Genomic DNA, 18,473 nt, shown 5'->3' on the forward strand with positions numbered 1-18,473 from the left:
GCCCTTATGACTTCCCTAGGACCAGATTCTCTCCCCCAGTCCACCCCTGACCCCTCTCCAACATGCCCCCTTCCCTCTAGTTCTCTGCACACACCAGCTCATTGGCATATCACGCCTTAGTGTGGTCCCTTGGACAATGTGGCCTCCTCCTCATTCACCAAGTGAATGCCCAGGCCTCCCTGAAGACCAGCTCAAGGGGAGATACCTCCACCCCTCTCATCCTCACTCACATGTGACCTCACACTGTTGGCTCCTCCCTCATTTAGTACTATGTAATCATATTATTAATATAAAATGTATACAGCACCATAACACTTTGCAGCTCCTGAGAGGTAAGTTTTGTGGTCACCCCATCTCCATGTCCCATCCAGTGGCTCCACAGGGTAATATTCTGAAGTTTTTCCACAGCCAGAGAGGACAGCTAACGAGGCCAACCTCAGCCATTGGCTGTGACCCCTTAGTTTTCACAATGGGAATTTCTTTCCTGCTTTAATATCAGAAATAGCTGATAATCATACAGTGGTTACCTCTCCCTCTTGACATTGGCTCTTAGGAAACTCAAATCTAAATCTGCAGCCCCGGCCAGACAGTGGCTCATGCCTGTAATTCCAGCACTTTGGGAGGCCAAGGCGGGTGGGTCACTTGAGGTCAGGAGTTTGAGATCAGCCTGGCCAACATGGCAAAACCCCGTCTCTACCAAAAATACAAAAAATTAGCTGGACATGGGGGCAAGCGCCTGTAATCTCAGCTACTCAGGAGGCTGAGGCAGGAGAATCACTTGAACCTGGGAGACGGAAGGTTGTAGTGAGCTGAGATCGTGCGACTGCAGTCCAGCCTGGGCAACAGGAGCGGAATTCTGTCTCAAAAAATAAAAAATAAAAAAATCTGCAGCCTCTTTCCACAGAGAGTAATCTGGCATTAATTTTACTTCTGGCTCCATCTTATTCCCTGGCCCTACCCCATATGGAAGCTCTCGTCTCTAATGTCATTGAAGAATGATGGTGACAGTGACCATGATGGCTGATGATGGAGCTGGACAGGCAGGTATGAAATGCTGAGTCTAACCAGAGGATAGATAGATCAACTCTGAATCACCAGTTAAGAGCTGATTTTGATTGTATTTTAACCATCCTCCAACCCCTCCAACATGGGAATTCTAACCTGAGCTCAGAGGCCAAGGTAGAGACCTTCATTTATACCCAACTGGATGGAGAGGAGCCTTGTGCAATGGAAAAATAACAACTCCTGGCCAGGCATGGTGGCTCATGCCTGTAATCCCAGCACTTTGCGAGGCCAAGATGGGTGGATCACTGGAGGTCGGGAGTTCGAGACCAGCCTGGCCAACATGGTGAAACCCCGAATCTACTGAAAATACAAAAATTAACCAGGCATAGTGGCTCATGCCTGTAATCCCAGCTACTCGGGAGGCTGAGGTAGGAGAATCGCTTGAACCCAGGAGGTGGAGGTTGCAGTGAGCTGAGATTGCACCACTGTACTCCAGCCTGAGTACAGTATAAGAATAAGACTTTGACTCAAAAAAAAAAAAGAAAAAGAAAAAATAACTCCTTAATTGGAATTATTACTAGAAATATTGGAGGGTTCAGGAAAAAATACATTCTTGGAATAACCAATTTGAGATTGCTTGCAATAGGGAGTTCTTACACTTTAGGCCTTTTACTATTTTGCCCCCTCCCCATTAAGTGACCACAGATGACCTACCCATCTTAACTGGGGCTTCAGTGACCATTAACCATTGCTGCAACCCATGTAATCATTTCCTACACTGTTGATGGTGGCAATGACAAAATCAATTGCAGTGGTAAGTACGGTGATGGATGGATGGTATAATAGTAAGGGAGGGTGGGGATCCTGGTGATGGAAGTGATGGTGACGGGGTGATTGAAGTAGAGATGAGAGGATGGGGCCAGGGCCACTGGTAGTAGTGATGTGGTCATGAGGGTAGTGGTGCTGATGAGGATTATGTGACAGATGTGGTAATGCTGGTGACAGTGATCTGGTGATGGTGGTGATGACACGATGGTGGTAAGGATGGTGGTGGTGATGTGATGGTGGTAATGAGGGTGATGGTGATGTGGTGATGGTGGTAATGGTGGTGGTGGTGATGTGATGGTGATAATAATGGTGGTGGTGATGTGTTGATGGTGGTAATGATGCTGGTGGTGATGTGGTGATGGTGATGATGATGGTGGTGATGTGTTGATGGTAGTAATGATGGTGGTTATGTGGTGATGGTTGTAATGCTGATGGTGATGATGTGGTGATGGTGATAATGATGGTGGTGGTGATGTGATGGTGGTAATGATGGTGGTGGTGATGTGAGGGTGGTAAAGATGGTGGTGGTGATGTGAGGGTGGTAAAGATGGTGGTGGTGATGTGAGGGTAATGGTGGTGGTGGTGTGGTGATGGTGGTAATGATGGTGGTGGTGATGTGGTGATGGTGATAATGATGGTGGTGATGTGTTGATGGTGGTAATGATGCTGGTGGTGATGTGATGGTGATGATGATGGTGGTGATGCATTGATGGTGGTAATGATGGTGGTTATGTGGTGATGGTTGTAATGCTGATGGTGATGATGTGGTGATGATGGTGATAATGATGGTGGTGATGTGAGGGTGGTAATGGTGGTGGTGGTGATGTGATGGTTGTAATGCTGATGGTGATGATGTGATGATGGTGATAATGATGGTGGTGGTGATGTGATGGTGGTAATGATGGTGGTGGTGATGTGAGGGTGGTAAAGATGGTGGTGGTGATGTGAGGGTAATAGTGGTGGTGGTGTGGTGATGGTGGTAATGGTGGTGGTGATGTGATAGTCTTCATGATGGTGTTGGGGATGTGATGATGGTGGTAATGATGGTGGTAATATGGTGATGGTGGTAATGGTGGTGATGTGGTGATGTGATGGTCGTCATGATGGTGTTGGGGATGTGATGATGGTGGTAATGATGGTGGTGGGATGTGGTGATGGTGGTAATGATGGTGGTGGGGATGTGGTGATGGTAATAATGATGGTAGTGGGGATGTGGTGATGGTGGTAATGATGGTGGTAATGATGATGTTGCTGATGTGGTGGTAATGATGATGTTGCTGATGTGGTGGTGATGGTGAAGGAGGTGATGATGCTGTGTAAGCTCCCTGACAGCAAGGACCTTGTCTTTTGTTTATCATTATGTCTTCAAAGCCTAGTGGTGGTGATTGTATAGTTTGGGAGAAGAATGTCTATGATCTGAGCGAAGATGAAGCTAGTAATGGTGGATAATGAAGACAGAGGTGCGGACTGTGGTAAAATTGGTGATGGTGATCATGGATGGTGTTACACCACTTCCGGTTTAAAGGTGAGGAGAAATGCAGAAGATGCCACCTGGAGTTGCTGAAAACGGGCTTACGTCATATTACCTCTAACCCATGGCCATGCAGACACTCTCCTTCCATATCACCTCATCACCTTGGGCAATAAGCAGGCTCCTGAAACTCCTGAGGACTTAGAAAGATGGTTCTAAGTCCTTTAGCCTTGGGTTGGCCTCATCTCTTGTCCTGGCCTTGACTCATCAGTAGCCATGGGAAAATCTCAGCAGGCCCCAGTGTCTGGTGATCAGAGACACAAGACCCTCCACATTCCCACCCCTGTCTCTTTTCTGAGGGGCCCCTCTCTATCAACAAAGGCTCATCTAAATGTCCCTGGTCTGTGGCTCCCATCTAGCCCCTGACAGAGCAACCTTGCTCAAGCCGTGTATTTCTCTGTGCCCCTTCCCTCACACCTCTCTTTGACCATGGGACAAAGAAATGTCTTTCTGTGGGGGAACAGGGAGAAGGTCTGCCAGGGACCAGGGAGGCCCTTACATGCAGAGCATCAGGTAGTCCCTGACAGCCAAGCTGAGCCTCAGGAAGTGAATGTGCCTGACAAGTCTCAGGCTGCTGGGGGCAAGAGGTAGGCAGAGTGTCTCTGCAATGCCTTAAAGCCTTGTTCCTTGGCACAGCCTGCCCTGGCTCCAAGCCTGGCCCTGCTCCCTTGTCACTCCTCTCTTCCAGTCCACGATTTATGCCTGTGACTCCATGCAGTCTCGCCCCCCACACTTTGCCCATGCTGAACTCCATGCAGTCTCACCCCCCACACTTTGCCCATGCTGCTCCCCTGTCCCCCGGGAATGTTGTCTCCTCTCTCTGACCAGCTGCTGTTTGTTTGTCCTTCAAAATTCAGTCCAAGAGGCACATCTCTCTCTGGGGGTCTTCCTTGAAGCTCTCAGTCTGGGCTGGGAGTTCCTCCCTATGTATCAAGGCACATGCCACATGCAAAATGAAAGTTAATTTCCAATCACTTTTTTTTTTTTTTTTTTTTAGAGACAGGGTCTTGCTCTGTCACCCAGGCTGGAGTACAGTGGCAGGATCATAGCTCAGTACAGCATCGAACTCCTGGGCTCGGGTGATCCTCCTGCTCAGCCTCCTAAGCAGCTAGGACTGCCGGCGCATACCATCACACCCAGCCCCAGCCACCTCCTTGAGGGCATGCTGTTCTTTGTCTCAATGCCTGGTCAGTGCCCAACATCTGGCATAGCCTCTAGCACATGTTGGGCTCAGCAATAGTCTGCAGAATTAGTTAAATTAATGGGTTGGATGAATGAAAGATGGATTAAATAAATAATGAATGAATAATCCATGACATTCATTCATTCAATCTCAATAATCCAGAAAATTTAAAAATACAATAAGGTACCATTTTTATCTGTTTAATTGTTTGGGGGGTTTCTCCTAGAATTAGACTTGAAGAAGTAAGATAGGTTGGAGCCAAGAAGTTCTAGCGCCAAGTTTAGCACTATTTGAAATAGTGAAAATAGTGAAAAGTCAGAAAGGTAATGAAAAATCAATAAGGAGCTGGTTAAATAGATTATGGAACATTCATGCCATGGAATATGAGTAGCCTTTAAAAAGAACACAAGGATTCTCATCATTGCTGGTGGAAGTGTAAAATGATGTAGCAATTTTGGAAAAGTTTGGTAATTATTCAAAATGTTAAACATATCTGTACCATATGATCCAGCAGCAATTCCACTCCTAGGTATATACCCAAGAGAAGTGAATGCATACATCCACACAAAAACTTGTACACAAATGTTCATAGCAGCATTACTCATCATAGTCTAAAGCAGAAACAACCCAAAGTCCATCAACTGACAGATGGACAAACAAAATGTGGTATGTCCATATAGTAAAACATTATTTGGCAATAAAAAGGAATGAAGTACTGATAAATGCTACAATACGGCAGTACTTTGAAAACATGCTAAGTGAAAGAAGATAGTCACCAAAACATCATATATATACATACATATGAAGGGAGGACCACCTGAGCCCAGGGCTGGGGAGGGGCGTCGAGGCTGCAGTGAGCCATGATTGTGCTGCTGCACTCCAGCCCGGGTGACAGAGTGAGACCCTGTCTCAAAAACAAAAACAAACAAACAAACAAACAAACAAAACATATTTCAGAATAGTAGGTATAATATGTTCTTCTTTTTATTTATAATAAATATGTATATATAGACAGAAAGAGAGCTATTAATTACAAATAGGAAAAGGAAGGTCTGAAATGGTACACACCAAGCCATTTGCAAGAGTTACCTCTATGTGGTCAGCTTCGTGGATAGGGAGGGGGCTTTTGTTTTATAAGCCTTTAGCATTTGCCTTTTTACCATAAGTATGTCCTGCTTTTGACAGTTTAAACAAGAAGGAAAGTGAAATCATATGGAGATTCCACTGAAGGCTGATGAATCAGGGCCTAGAGCACGCTGGCATCCACGCCAATGGAAAGAGTGTCCCAGGAGCCATGATGTTTCTCTAATGCCAGGGAGTGGCCTTCTTGGAGGGACAGCTGGACTTTGTGAGTGTGGGCCTTTTTCCCTTGGATCTCAGGCAAAGCCAGGAGCCTGGCCTGGAACCAAAGTTGTTTATATATTGACGAGGTGAAAGATTTACACCGAGTGAACCTAGGGTTCAAAATTCACAAACTCCTACGGTATGTACACTAGAGCAAAGCTTCCTTTCTGCCCAGCTCTCCTGCCCCACGGCGGCCAGACACCTCTCACTCATTTCACCTCCTTTCCAGATATAAAGTTGTACATTATATGTATGCTTCTTTTTCTTATTCTTGGTCTTGGAGACTGGTCCATAAGTATATACTATACAAAGAGACAACTCCTCATTTATTTTTTTAGAGAAAGAGGTCTCATTATGTTCCCCAGGCTGGACTCAATCTCCTGGGCTTAAACAATCCTCCTACCTCAGCCTCCCAAGTGGCTAGACTACAGACACACCACAGCACTCAGCTAGCCTCCTTCATCTTAGAGTCTCACATCACCCCGTGGTGGGGGCCCCATTTTATGGGTGGACCATGCTCTACTGAGCAGCCCCAGTTGGGCATTTAGATTTCTTCTGAACTTTTATAGGTCCATAGTCTCTTATCCAAACTGTTGGGATCAGAAGTACATACATGTACGGTTGACCTTTGAACAACATGGGTTTGAACTGCACTGGTCTGATTTTTCTCAATAAAAGTCACAAGTTTTGTGCCTGCCTTTCCTGCTCCCCTTCCATCTCTTCTACCCCTGCCGCCTCTGCCACCCCGAGACAGCAAGACCATTCCCTCCTCTTCTCCTCCTCAGCCTGCTCAATGTGAAGACAGCGAGGATGAAGACCTTTATGATGGTCCACTTCCACTTAATAATATATTTTCTCTTCCTCATGGTTTTTTAAATAACATTTTCTTTTCTTTAGCTCACCTTATTGTAAGAATACAGTATATAATATATATAAAACATATAAAATACGTGTTAATCGACTGTTTATTATTGGTAAGGCTTCTGGTCAACAGTAGGCTACTGATGAAGTCTTGGGGGAATCAAAAATTATATGCAGAGGTTCAACAGCAAGGGGCTCGGTGCCCCTAACCCCTGTGTTGTTCAAGGATCAACTATATATATATATATATATATTCAGAAAGGCAATTTAGCACATATTCCATATATTATAAAATACCCTAATGGTGGGCTGGGCACGGTGGCTCAAGTCTGTAATCCCAGCACTTTGGGAGGCCGAGGCAGGCAGATCACCTGAGGTCAGGAGTTCAAGATCAGCCTGGCCAAAATGGTGAAACCCCGTCGCTACTAAAAATACAAAAATTAGCTGGGCGTGGTGGCAGGCACCTGTAACCCTGGCTACTGGGGAGGCTGAGGCAGGAGAATAGCTTGAACCTAGGAGATGGAGGTAGTAGTGAGCTGAGTCCACACCACTGCACTCCAGCCTGGGCAACAATAACAAAACTCCGTCTCAAAAAAATAAAAAATAAAAAAATAAAATACCCTAATGGGACCTACCCCATCATCAAACATGTTAATGTTTCCATTGCAAATATGGATGATAAGTGGAATTAATAAACATTATAAATGGTCTTGTCAGTTTTTTTTTTTTTTATAACAAGGGAGTGTGTGCCAATCTAATGGGAGAAATCCCAGTTTTCAGAACTTTCTGGGTTTCACAAGTGCAGATGAGGCTTTCTGGAGCCATACAAAGAAGACTGCAGTGAATAATTTTGGACGCATGTAATTTTGCAAGTGTACAAGTACATCCATAGGATGCATTTCTAAAGTAGAGAAGCTGGGACACAAGCTATGCTTATTTGTGATTTTGATAGATGTTTTCATAATAATAACGTTGCCTGTGAGCTGCTACACTGCGTGGTTTTCCAAACACTCTCACTTTTGTCTGTTAACTTTGGGGTAATGAAAATTCTTCCTCGAGAGTGGCAAGGAGGAAGAGAAGTGAATTAAAGGGTACAGGCAGGGTGTGGTGACTCACCCCTGTAATCCCAACACTTTGGGAGGTTGAGGCAGGCCGATCACATGAGGTCAGGAGTTCGAGACCAGTCTGGCCAACATGTTGAAACCCTGTCTCCAGTAAAAATACAAAAATTAGCTGGGCATGGTGGCGCCCATCTGTAATCCCAGCTACTTGGAAGGCTGAAGCACAAGAATCACTTGAACCTGGGAGGCGGAGGTTACAGTGAGCTGAGATCACGCCACTGAACCCCTGCCTGGGCAACAGAGCGAGACTCCCTCTCAAAAAATAAATAAATAAATAAAAATAAATAAGGGGTATAAACATACAGTTAGATAGAAGGAATAAATTCATTGTTCAAAAGCAGAGTAAGGTGACTATATTTAACCAAAATGTATTGTACTTGGGTAATGGATGCTGTAAACACCCTGGCTTGGTCACTACACATTATATACATGTAACAAAATTTCTCATGTACTCCATCAATTTGTACAAATAATTTAAAAAATTCTTCCTCCTGGCCTCTCTGCACAAAGCCAGACTCAGTCTCTGGCCCTCAGGAGAAGCATCCAGAGGGCTGTGAGAGTGTACGCTTTGCAGTCAGAATGACAGCAGGACAGTCCCCTTCCTCCTCTGTGACCCTGAGCAAGTTACCTGTGTCTGTCCTGAGCTTTCATTTCCTCCCCTGCCTCCAGGACAGTCCCTCTGCACTTGCCCACCAACCTGTGCTCCGCTTTCCTGCCCAGCCCCGGCCCCAGGAACTGGGTTTTGCCTGCCCTCCCGCAGGGAAGAAGAGTCCAGGCCAACAGAAAAAGGTCCACAGGCTTTTTAATGGTGTGATGGCTACTTCCCTTCCGAGACCCGATCTAATCATTGACAGTGGCTTCCAGGGTGTTGGGGTGGGGTGGACAGGTGCAGGATGGGCAGAGGCCATGCAGTGACTGGGAAGGGCTTGGGGAGGGGTGTTACATTCTGTTTGGCATGTAAACATTCTTAGGTGGCTTCCCGAGGGAGGGGAAGGGCAACTTCCTGCTCCCCACCCCATGCCCACCAGGGCTAGTCCCTGGAGTTGAGAAGACTGAGCAAACCAGGCCCCTGTGAGGAGCTGGGAAATGGGGAGCCTGGGGCACAGCCCCTCTCCTCTCCTGTGCCCCCTTCGTGCACGATGTGGCTGGGGAGGGAAGGCATGTGTTGGGGTGAGCAGACCCTGCATCTGAGTCAGTGACATAGGTTGTTCTGACAGGAAGTGCTGAGGGAGGTGGTGTGACACTTTTACAGAGGAAGGGCTCAGGACCTGGAGGCCTGGTGGAGAGAATGAATGCTCAGGGGGAAGAGGCTGCAGCTGGGGTTGGGGGCACCGGGAGATGTGGCTTCCTCTGCCCTGGATCCTTCTTGGGGAGAGGCACAGAGGCAGTCCCCTAGGTGACCCCCTCCCCACTGGCCCACTTTACCTCTCCCACCTCACCTGGTGACATTCAGAGACTCAGAGGCCTGAGGTCAGTTGGGAGCCCTAGGGTGGTTCAGAATCCCAAGGGAAGACTGGGTTTTGCGTCTCTGCCAGCTCCAATGCTGAGTGAAGCTGAGGGTAGAATGGACCTGGGGCTCTCTCAGGTCCCCCTCTTCCTCCCAGCTCCAAACCAGGGTGTTGTTGGTCCTGGGGCAGAGGTGAGGCTGGGGGCCCTACATTCACGGTTCGGTTGGTGGCAAGGAGCAGGCCCAGGGCCTGGGCACCAGGAGTCATGTCCTGGTCCCCACCTGGCACGAGCTGATTGTCATTCGGAGAAGCTCTAGGTGAGAGGCAGTGGTCCCTCCTCCACTCCCTCTGCTGGACCCAGAGGGCAGTAGAGGGCCTTGGGAGGGCCTCAAGTTGACAAGGAGGGCTCTGTCCGGAGAAGTTTCCTGAGTGTTCTGGGAGCTTCTGCATCAGCGTAGGGTGGATATCAAAGACTGTCCACCCAGGAGTCCTCCCCTCGGCTGGTCTGCAGAGAAGCCACCACCGTGGCCTGACAGTGGCTGCCCAAGCTGCTGACTCTCCATGAGGGGGAGGGTGCTTTCAGGGTCAGCTGCCTCATGGGCATCCTTCTGGGTGATGGTGGCTGGATGCAGCCAGACCGCTGGGGCACACTAAGGCCTTTCTTCCTCTTTCCCTGGATGTCTTGGCTTGCTCTCTGTGACTCAGGGAAGGACAGAGAGGCTAGGCCAGGGGACAGAGGCTGCAGGGGCCTGTCCAGATAGGCAGGGCTGGCTGTCCCATCTGCAGCCGGTGTGCTGCTTGCCCCAGATGTAGGCAGTTGAGGCTCATGATGAGGTGGGGTGAGCTATGCAGGAGCCAGAACCCAGGAAGAGTCCCCACATCCATTCCTGGAGTAGAGCGGCTGCACAGGCTGGGGTCGGGGCAAGAAGGAACAGGCTGAAGGGTGAGCTGAGGGAAGAGTGGGCTTGGGCTGAGGACCCATCACTCAAGCATTCGATCTGGAAGTTAGAAGGGCCTTTCTGCCTCCAGGGGCCAGCTGTCTGTTGGTCGACCTCTCTCTGCTCTCTCTGCCCATTGCGGGAGACGATGCCTGAGCCAGCCCTCCCTCCCTCCCACAGAAGGGAGGACAGGGAGGGTGACTCCACCAGAACTGAGTCCTCGAATCTCCAAAGGGCCAGTGCAAAGATGGTAACCAGCCACTTTCCACCTGCATTGAACTCAGGAAAGAGCAGGTTGGCTGGAACTGCAGTAGACAGGACTGAGGTTAGATGACAGGAAGGAATTCCTGATGGTGAGGGGTCCTGAGCACTAGATCAGGGGAACAGGGGAGGGAGTAAAACTTTGTTAAAGCCCCCTCCAACATCCCACTGGGAAATACTTGCCCGGGAAGGCAGCCCACACGCTTCCTATGGTTCCCACAGAGGCACCACCCAAATTTAGGAGGCAAGAGGTTTCTGCACCCCAGAGGTGCAGGGGAGCACATCCCCTGCCCACAGAATCACCTGCCCACCCATCTCCAAGATCACTTGCCCACTGCCTCCCACCGAGTTGTCCAGGATGGAGTCAACTTTGGGGCAGGTCAGACCTGCCCCCTCACACCTGAGTAGACCGATATCCCCTGGGTCCCCAACTCCAGCCTGGCAGTCCAGAGGCCATCCCTGGCCACAATGGCTCCCAGAAGACTGTGGGGCTGGACCCTCGGGGGGAGGCTGGAGCCTCCACTTCTGGAATTTGAGGCTACTTCTCTGAAGGGGTAGGGGGACTTTGGCTGGAAAGGGGTCGGAGGAGGGCAAGGCGCCGCAGGAGGTGTAGGCAGAGGTTGCTGGGGGAGCATGGAGAGCAGCCTAGGCCTGGTGGGCGAACGAACCGGGCGTCCCCAGAAGTGGAGTCCTCGATGAAAAGTGGCTGAGCCTTCCCCGGGGCGGAGAGACTGATGTGAGGCTGGCCGGCCTGACGGGCGGCAGGAGGATGAGAGGACACAGGGCGAGGAAGGGGAGGCAGACCCTCCCCGCGGCGCGGTGCCGCGTCCCCCACCGGCCCTGAGGGCTGGTGGGGCGCCGCGTGTGCTCGCGTGCGTCCTCGAGGGTGCAGGCGGAAAGCTGGGGCCAAGGGTGGCGCGCGTCGGGCGCGTAAGGCTGTGCTGGGAGCTGCTCCAGTGTGACCGGCTGCGGGTGGGGGGCCGGGGTGAGGGTGGGGGACCGCGGAGAGCCGCGGGCGTCATTATCTGGCCCCAGCCCGGCCCTCCGCGCCTCCTGCCCGGCCTTTGGTTGTTGCGCGCTGAGCCTGGAGTTTCCCTCTGGGTCCTTTCTTGGAGCCCCCGGGGGAGGGGGTGCCATCAGGCTGGGCCCGGGCCGACGGGACGCCCCGGGGCGGGGGGACCCCGGGCCGGGCCTGGTGCGAGGGGGAGGGGCTCTCTCTGCGGGACAGGGACTGGCTCCGGGGGGACGCGCTGGCATTGCGCGCGGCGGAAGTGGACGTGGGGAGGCCCGGGCTGCGCGGGGCTGGGGGCCTGGCTCCGGCTTGGGCTCGCCCTGGGCCCAGGCCGCGGCCAGGAGGTTGTTTGGGACGGAGGTCAGCAGCAGTGGCCGACCCCGGGGGAGTCTGCAGCTGGAGCCTGCTTGAGAGCAGAAGGCAGGAGAAAAGAAGAGGGCAAAGAAACAAGACAAGGAGAAATATTTCAGAATCCTCCTGGGCACTGAGCACTGGAGTCCTGCATCCTCAGAGCTGAGACTGAGACCATGGCACAGATGGGTAAACTGAGGCCTGGCATTCTGTCCTCCAGGGCAGGACCTTGAGGGGCCACACGCTCCCAGGCTGCTGCTGGAATAACCTGCTGCTGGCTTTCTTTGGGGTCCTCATTTCATCTTTAAAATTCTCATGGATTTTGCATTCTAATCTAGAATATACCTATGTTTATATTAATATGAAATGTTTTCTCCCAAGGAGTCAAAGCACTGGGCTTTATCCTTTGGCTTCCAATGCCCCATGGCATACCAGAGGCTGTGTGTGGACCCACTGGCCCCCATCAGCTTTTCCTAAGCCTGGTCTCTCTGGCACCCTCTCCACACATGCTTACTGAAGCCATTCCCCTGAGCCCAGTAACAGGGCTGGAACCCGAATCAGAGTGAGGCAGAGCACAGTTGGGAGGTGCTGGACCAGAGGTGTCACTGAGGGTCCCTCCTGATCTTCCATAGCCCCTGACCTTGGTTCTGGAGAAGCCCCTGCTGGTGGAGGCCTGTGGCCACCCTCTGCCCACCCTGGGGCTGGCAGTGGTTTCTCACCTGCTGGTGATGGCTGTGTCCGATGCTGGGGCCGCGCCGTGGGATTTGCTGGGGAGCTGCTGGGCTGCAGCAGGCATGGGCATGCGGAGGCCAATGGGGCGGGGAATCCGGCTCCGGGTGGCGGCTGCCCGCCCGGCCTTCCTGGGCAAGGCCACTGCCGGCTCAGAGGCGGGCGTGTCCTCCTCGGAGCCCGTGCCTGAGAGGGTCTCAGAGGCACGGCGCTGCTCCTCACTGGAGGAGGACGAGGCCCCTGAGGCCAGCCGCAACAGCAGGCGGCCCTGCCTCTTCTCCATCACCAGCCGCGCCAGGTCCTGCTGCAGCCGGGCCCGCTTGCTCCACCGCTCTTTGGCCGACAGTGAGCCTGAGGGCTCGGAGCCGGTGTCCTCCTCAGATAGCAGGATGGGGATACGGCTCCTGGGGCGAGAGCCTGGCATAGCATGGTGTCTGGGGGAGATGGTGGCCACTTTCTCAGGGCTGGGCTCCAGTGGGGACACCGGGGCTGGACTGTCTGCAAGGGCCGGGCCATTGGGCAGTGAGTTTGTGGCCATCGCTGAGGGGGTTTCCCCGGGGGGCCCAGACAGGGCACAGCCCTCTATCTCGGCCCCATTCAGCCCTGACAGGGCGAGGCCGTTCTCCAGGGGCGCTGGGGCCCCCTCCTCCACAGTGCCCCCATCAGAGGCCAGCTCCAGACCCAGCTCGCCCCCAGTGCTGAACTCCTCAGGCCGCAAGGCTTGTCCACTGGAAGACATGACGTTGAGGTGGGTTTTCTCCGCAATGTGCACAAAGGTCCTCTCAACTTTGGTGAAGGGTGAGGAGGTGACTGCCACGCCCCCGGCCCCTGTGGTCACTGTCCCGGCCCCCGGCCCTGCCCCAGGCCCCGGGGGTTTGGGCTCAGACTTGAGGACAGAGGAGAGGGTGCCTGGCTCAGATACGTCCAGCTGGCTGCCCGTGGGCTGGGGCCGCTCATGCTGAGGAGTGAGGGCAGCCAGGGTGCCCAGGTCAGGGTCGGGGGCCAGTTCGGCAGTGACGGGCGACTTCTTCATGTCGCCAGGAGAGACGAGCACCAGCGTTTTGGAACCCTCCTCAGGCTCCAGGTCCCCATCAGCCATGGAAGCCCGGCCCCTGGACTCCTTTTGATCGTCTGCCAGCAACGTGGACGGGGCGCCCTCCTGGCTCCTGTCGGTGCTCCTCTCACTCCCCTCACTGCTGGAGCCACTGCGAGGCCCCAGCACCTCCCCCAAGGCAACTGCCGCCGCAGCCTCTTCCTCCTCCTCTTCCTCCTCCTCCTCCTCTTCTTCCTCCTCCTCTTCCTCTTCCTCCTCGTCTTCCTCATCCTCTTCTTCCTCTTCCTCATCTTCCTCTTCCTCCTCCTCCTCCTCTTCCTCCTTCCCATTAGCCTGAGGCTGAACAGGAGACAGCGGGACCTGGGGGGTGGTGAGCAGCATGTGGGAGAAGCCCACCCTCCGGACCCTGTTGAGCAACCGCGCCCGTTCTCGGTAATCGGAGAGGTCCCTCTTGAAGTCCTGGTAGGGCAGACTCAGAGGCACAGCTCTTGGGAGGCCATTCACCTCAAATGGGGGCGCCACGGAGAACACCTGCAAGGGGCACACACAGGGACCCTCTGAGGTCACCCACCCTCCTGGACCCAGGGAGACTTCAACTGCACCCACAAGCTAGGAGACTCACAGGCCTGAGTCATCTACCAGAGTGTGAGCTCCATAAAGGTAAGCACAGGCATTGGGTCTGTCTTGTTCACTGCTCTGTCCTCAGGGCCTAGAATGGTCTCTGGCACCTAGTGAGTGCTCAGCAAACCTCTGATGAATGACTGTCCATGCTCTAGGTCCCCTGAAGTCCCAGGCCCTGATCCTGGTGGACTTTCTGCCTCCCAGCCTCTCCATGTCCCCAGCCCCTCTCATCGCCATGTGCATCCTTCACCTGAGTCAGCAACAATAACAGAAAATGAAAACTGAAAGGAACCACGACCACCACGCAGCTCAGCCCTTCCTTTTACAGATGAGAAAGCCAGGCCCAGAGATGGGTGGCAGGTGTCTGCGCCACTTCCTGGATGGGCTGTGCCAGGCTGGCTCCTAGATGCCCTTAGTACCACCTCCGGGTGTGCAGTTTCTCTGTGGCCAGAGAGCTGGCTGCCCAGGGCCACCAGATCCTGTGCTGGACAAGGGCAAAGGTGTGGCTGTCCTCTACCCTTAAAAGTGCAGGCTGGGCCCCTGGACCTCCAGTCCATCCTCTCAGCCAGGAATTTGTCCAGCCCTCGACAGGTATACTTAAGCTCCATTCCGTTTTCCTCTTCAAAGCTTTGTGCAGAGCCTTTGGCAATGTGATGGCCAAACCAGTCCTTGGTTTTCTAGGCTCTTGCCATGTCCCCCTTAGCTTCCTTCCTTCCAGACTAGAAAGGTCTGACCACCTGCTCAGGACCTTGGCTGCTGTGTTTCCTTTGCTCTCGCTCCATCCACCCTGTTCAATACACAGACATCCCCAGGCACCTGCAATGCCCTGGGCCCATTAGGGCTGACACAGCTTTGTTCCATGGTGGGACGGTGCTGATGGTGTCCAGCACTTTGCTAGCGTTTTCTAACACGCTGGGCTTCTGTCTTCCTGAGCTAGCAGAACACAGCCCATCCAGGCCAGAAGCCCTGGGGATATCCTGCCTCCCCACTTTCCTGCCTCCCCACTTTCCTGCCCATCCATGCTGCCAAGGAGTCCTGCCAAGCATCCTTCTTAAACCTTTCTGTGTCTGCTACCCCAGGCCCACGAGCACAGCCTTGCCCTCTCTGGTGGTTCCCCAGCCACCGGCCTGCTCCCTCCATCCTGTACTGCCATCCATCCTTTTTACATCTGCCTGAGTGATCTTCTTGAAATTTAATCTGATTCCATCTCTCTCTGCTTCAAATCTGCTATGGCTGCCACAGTCCTTAGGAGACAGTTCAGATCTTTTTTTTTTGATACGGAGTCCTGCTCTGTCACCGAGGCTGGAGTGCAAGTGGCGCAATCTCGGCTCACTGGGCTTACTGCAACCTCTGCCTCCTGGGTTCAAGTGATTCTCCTGCCTCAGCCTCCCCAGTAGCTGGGATTACAGGTGCCCTCCACCACGCCCGGCTAATTTTTTTTTTTTGTATTCTTAGTACAGACAGGGTTTTGCCACCTTGGCCAGGCTGGTCTCAAGCTACTGACCTCAGGTGATCACCTGCTTCGGCCTCCCAGAGTGCTGGGATTACAGGTGTGAGCCACTGCGCCTGGCCTAAGACAGTTCAGATCTTTAACTTGGCGCATGAATCCCCCACCCAACCCTATGACCTGCTCCTACCTGCTGCTGTGGCCTCACTTACTGGAACACCCTCGGTCCCCTGCCCCTGCCTACACTCCACCCATTCTGATGCTTCCAGAAGTTCCTAAGTGCATCTTCCAGCTCACACTTAGCCCAGGCAGTTTCCTTCACCTGGGGGTCCCTCTCACCCCCTCTCTGCACATGATAACTTGCTACCCTTCCTTCAAGACCAGCTCAAGCAGCTCCTGGTCTTAGCAAAGGAGAGACAAAGCCTTCCTGTCAACTTTCCTGTCCACCCACCAAGCAGATTTACTTACTCTCCCTTTTCTACTTGTTTTTCACATCTTTCCATGAGAGAATCTCCCACCTGTTGTTCTACATGCATTTATTTATAGGGTTCTCTCTCTCTTGTTACACAGAGATCCCTGAGAGCTTCTTCATTCACTCCTTCAAGAAGTGGTCTTTGAATGTCTCTTGTCTTGGTCACCATGTTATAGTCTAAGAATCTGTGGATCAAGTATGAATGAGATAGAGATTGTCCTTAGTTTCTCTATATCAGGAAACTAAGTGGGGATATGCACATTCCACAAATGTTGTGATCATAAATGAGGTCATATAAGCAAAGGCATATAGCAGTTGCTCAATAAATGTTAGCTCTCTCCCCACCTCACCTCCCACCTCCTGCTCTGCTCGCTTTGGTTTGAAGGTCATTGGCAGAAAAGCCTGGATGCCACACCTATGGGGAATAGGGTGTGGAGAAGGGAGGGGGCTCTGCTAGCTGAAGCCTCCATGCAAATAGCACAAAGCCAGGTGGAGAGAAAGGCAGAGACCTCCAATGCTGAGGGTCTGTCCAGGGCTGTGGCTGCTCCCTTTCCCAACTGCCATGATCTTCCCTGTAATCAGACCATCAGTGAGGGTTTGGTGGGGGTGATGCAAGAATATAGCTTCAGATTCCAACAGGACACCAGCAACCCTGTTTGGGCCAGGTAAGGAACTTTCTTAGAAAACTCTTCTTAGTCAGAAAGTTTTCTTAGAAAGCTTTCTCAGAAAGCTCCCTACCTGGCTCAAACAGGGTTGCTAGAGTTTCCTCAGCCTGGGGAACATGGCAAAATCCTGTTTCCACTAAAAATACAAAAATTAGCTGGGCGTGGTTGTGCACGCCTGTGGTTCCAGCTACTCGGGAGGCTGAGGAGATCAAAACTGCAGTGAGCTGTGATCGCACTACTGCACTCCAGCCTGGGCAACAGAGCGACACTGTCTCAAAAAACACAAAAACAACAACAACAACAACAACAGTAACAACAAAAAACTTTGTCCCCTCCACATATAGGCTGGAAGTGTCCAGAAGAATGTACTTTTTCTACACAATATTCGTTCTTATTAATCCATTCACTCATTTAGCAAACACTAAGCACCAACTCTGCGCCAGGCCTTGTGCTGGGACACTTTACCAGTCACCAATGTTACGGCTAGAGAAAATGGCTGGGTAGAGGTGGAGGGGCTGCTGTAAGCTCCTGGGTGAATGGGGACCATGGGGTGGGTGGGTGTTGGCACTGAGAGTCAGGGACAGGCAGACAGACAGAGAGCTCTGAGCATGTCTCTCTCCCAGCCACCTCCGAACTCACCCAACTGGCACCAGACACATCCTGCCCAGTAGGGATGGCCTTTAACTCCACCAGGCCACCCATTCTCCACAGAACCTTTGCCTTTTGTCCCTCTCTAATCCCTGGCACCTTGGTTAGAGACACCCTTTCCTTTGCTCTCTGGCCAGGTCCTGGATCTCTCTGAAAAGGCCGCATGGAGAGGATGGGATGCCCCCGCAACACACACACACACACACACACACACACACACGGTGCTCACATTGGATGGTTGTAGGTGAAACCCTTTCTCCTGCCTCAAAGTCCTCCCCTTCTATTACCTGGGAGAGAGGAGGAATGAGAACTGGAAATCAATGATCAGTCATAAAATCAGACTGGGAAACTGAGGCACAGAGAAGGGCATGGATTTGGGCACTGGTCCAGGTTGTGAAGCACATCCACCAGGGTGGCCCAGGACCCAAAACTCTTTTCTTTTTTTTTTTTTTTTTGAGACGGAGTCTCGCTCTGTCGCCCAGGCTGGAGTGCAGTGGCCAGATCTCAGCTCACTGCAAGCTCTGCCTCCTGGGTTCACGCCATTCTCCTGCCTCAACCTCCCAAGTAGCTGGGACTACAGGCGCCCGCCACCTCGCCCGGCTAGTTTTTTGTATTTTTTAGTAGAGATGGGGTTTCACCGGGTTAGCCAGGATGGTCTCGATCTCCTGACCTCGTGATCCGCCCATCTCGGCCTCCCAAAGTGCTGGGATTACAGGCTTGAGCCACCGCGCCCGGCCCCAAAACTCTTTCCAGTGTCTCCCACTCAGTCCCATGTGGGGATACCTGGAACCCTCTGCCTTTTGGGAGGAAGAGCCCTGAATCTCACGGTGAGGACAACTTTGCCCTAAGGATAACCGCCACCTCCACACCAACCTAGGCATGCTGGCTTTTCGGTTCCAAAGTCCCTCTGCCCTTCCCCCATCTGGCTCTGTGCTGGGGAGGGGCAGAGCCTGG

General features: G+C 52.3%; 2 protein-coding genes across 10 annotated transcripts in view; one reads left to right on the forward strand and one right to left on the reverse strand.

Moving 5' to 3' along the window:
- The window catches only part of CRIP3 (cysteine rich protein 3), a 42,362-nt gene extending 35,513 nt beyond the window's left edge, over positions 1-6,849 (forward strand). For both annotated transcript variants that reach the window (XR_010586406.2, XR_010586407.2), the window contains exons 7-10: positions 971-1,044; positions 3,205-3,358; positions 4,362-4,551; positions 5,733-6,849. The gene's annotated coding sequence lies outside the window, so the exon portion shown is untranslated. The remainder of the gene's footprint in view (positions 1-970; positions 1,045-3,204; positions 3,359-4,361; positions 4,552-5,732) is intronic.
- Positions 6,850-8,658: 1,809 nt separating this feature from the next.
- The window catches only part of TTBK1 (tau tubulin kinase 1), a 45,463-nt gene continuing 35,648 nt past the window's right edge, over positions 8,659-18,473 (reverse strand). For 5 of the 8 annotated variants that reach the window (XM_045390924.3, XM_065544012.2, XM_065544014.2 and 2 more), the window contains 2 exons: positions 12,603-14,197; positions 8,659-11,938 (listed from right to left, as the gene is read on the reverse strand). In XM_045390924.3, coding sequence (XP_045246859.2) covers positions 11,542-11,938; positions 12,603-14,197 — 1,992 coding nt within the window. In that variant the 3' untranslated portion in view covers positions 8,659-11,541. The remainder of the gene's footprint in view (positions 11,939-12,602; positions 14,198-18,473) is intronic. The other 3 variants (XM_045390925.3, XM_065544013.2, XM_045390926.3) reach the window with 2 other exon arrangements.

This window comes from Macaca fascicularis, chromosome 4 (genome assembly GCF_037993035.2).
Source record: "Macaca fascicularis isolate 582-1 chromosome 4, T2T-MFA8v1.1".
NCBI classification, from domain to species: Eukaryota; Metazoa; Chordata; class Mammalia; order Primates; family Cercopithecidae; genus Macaca; species Macaca fascicularis.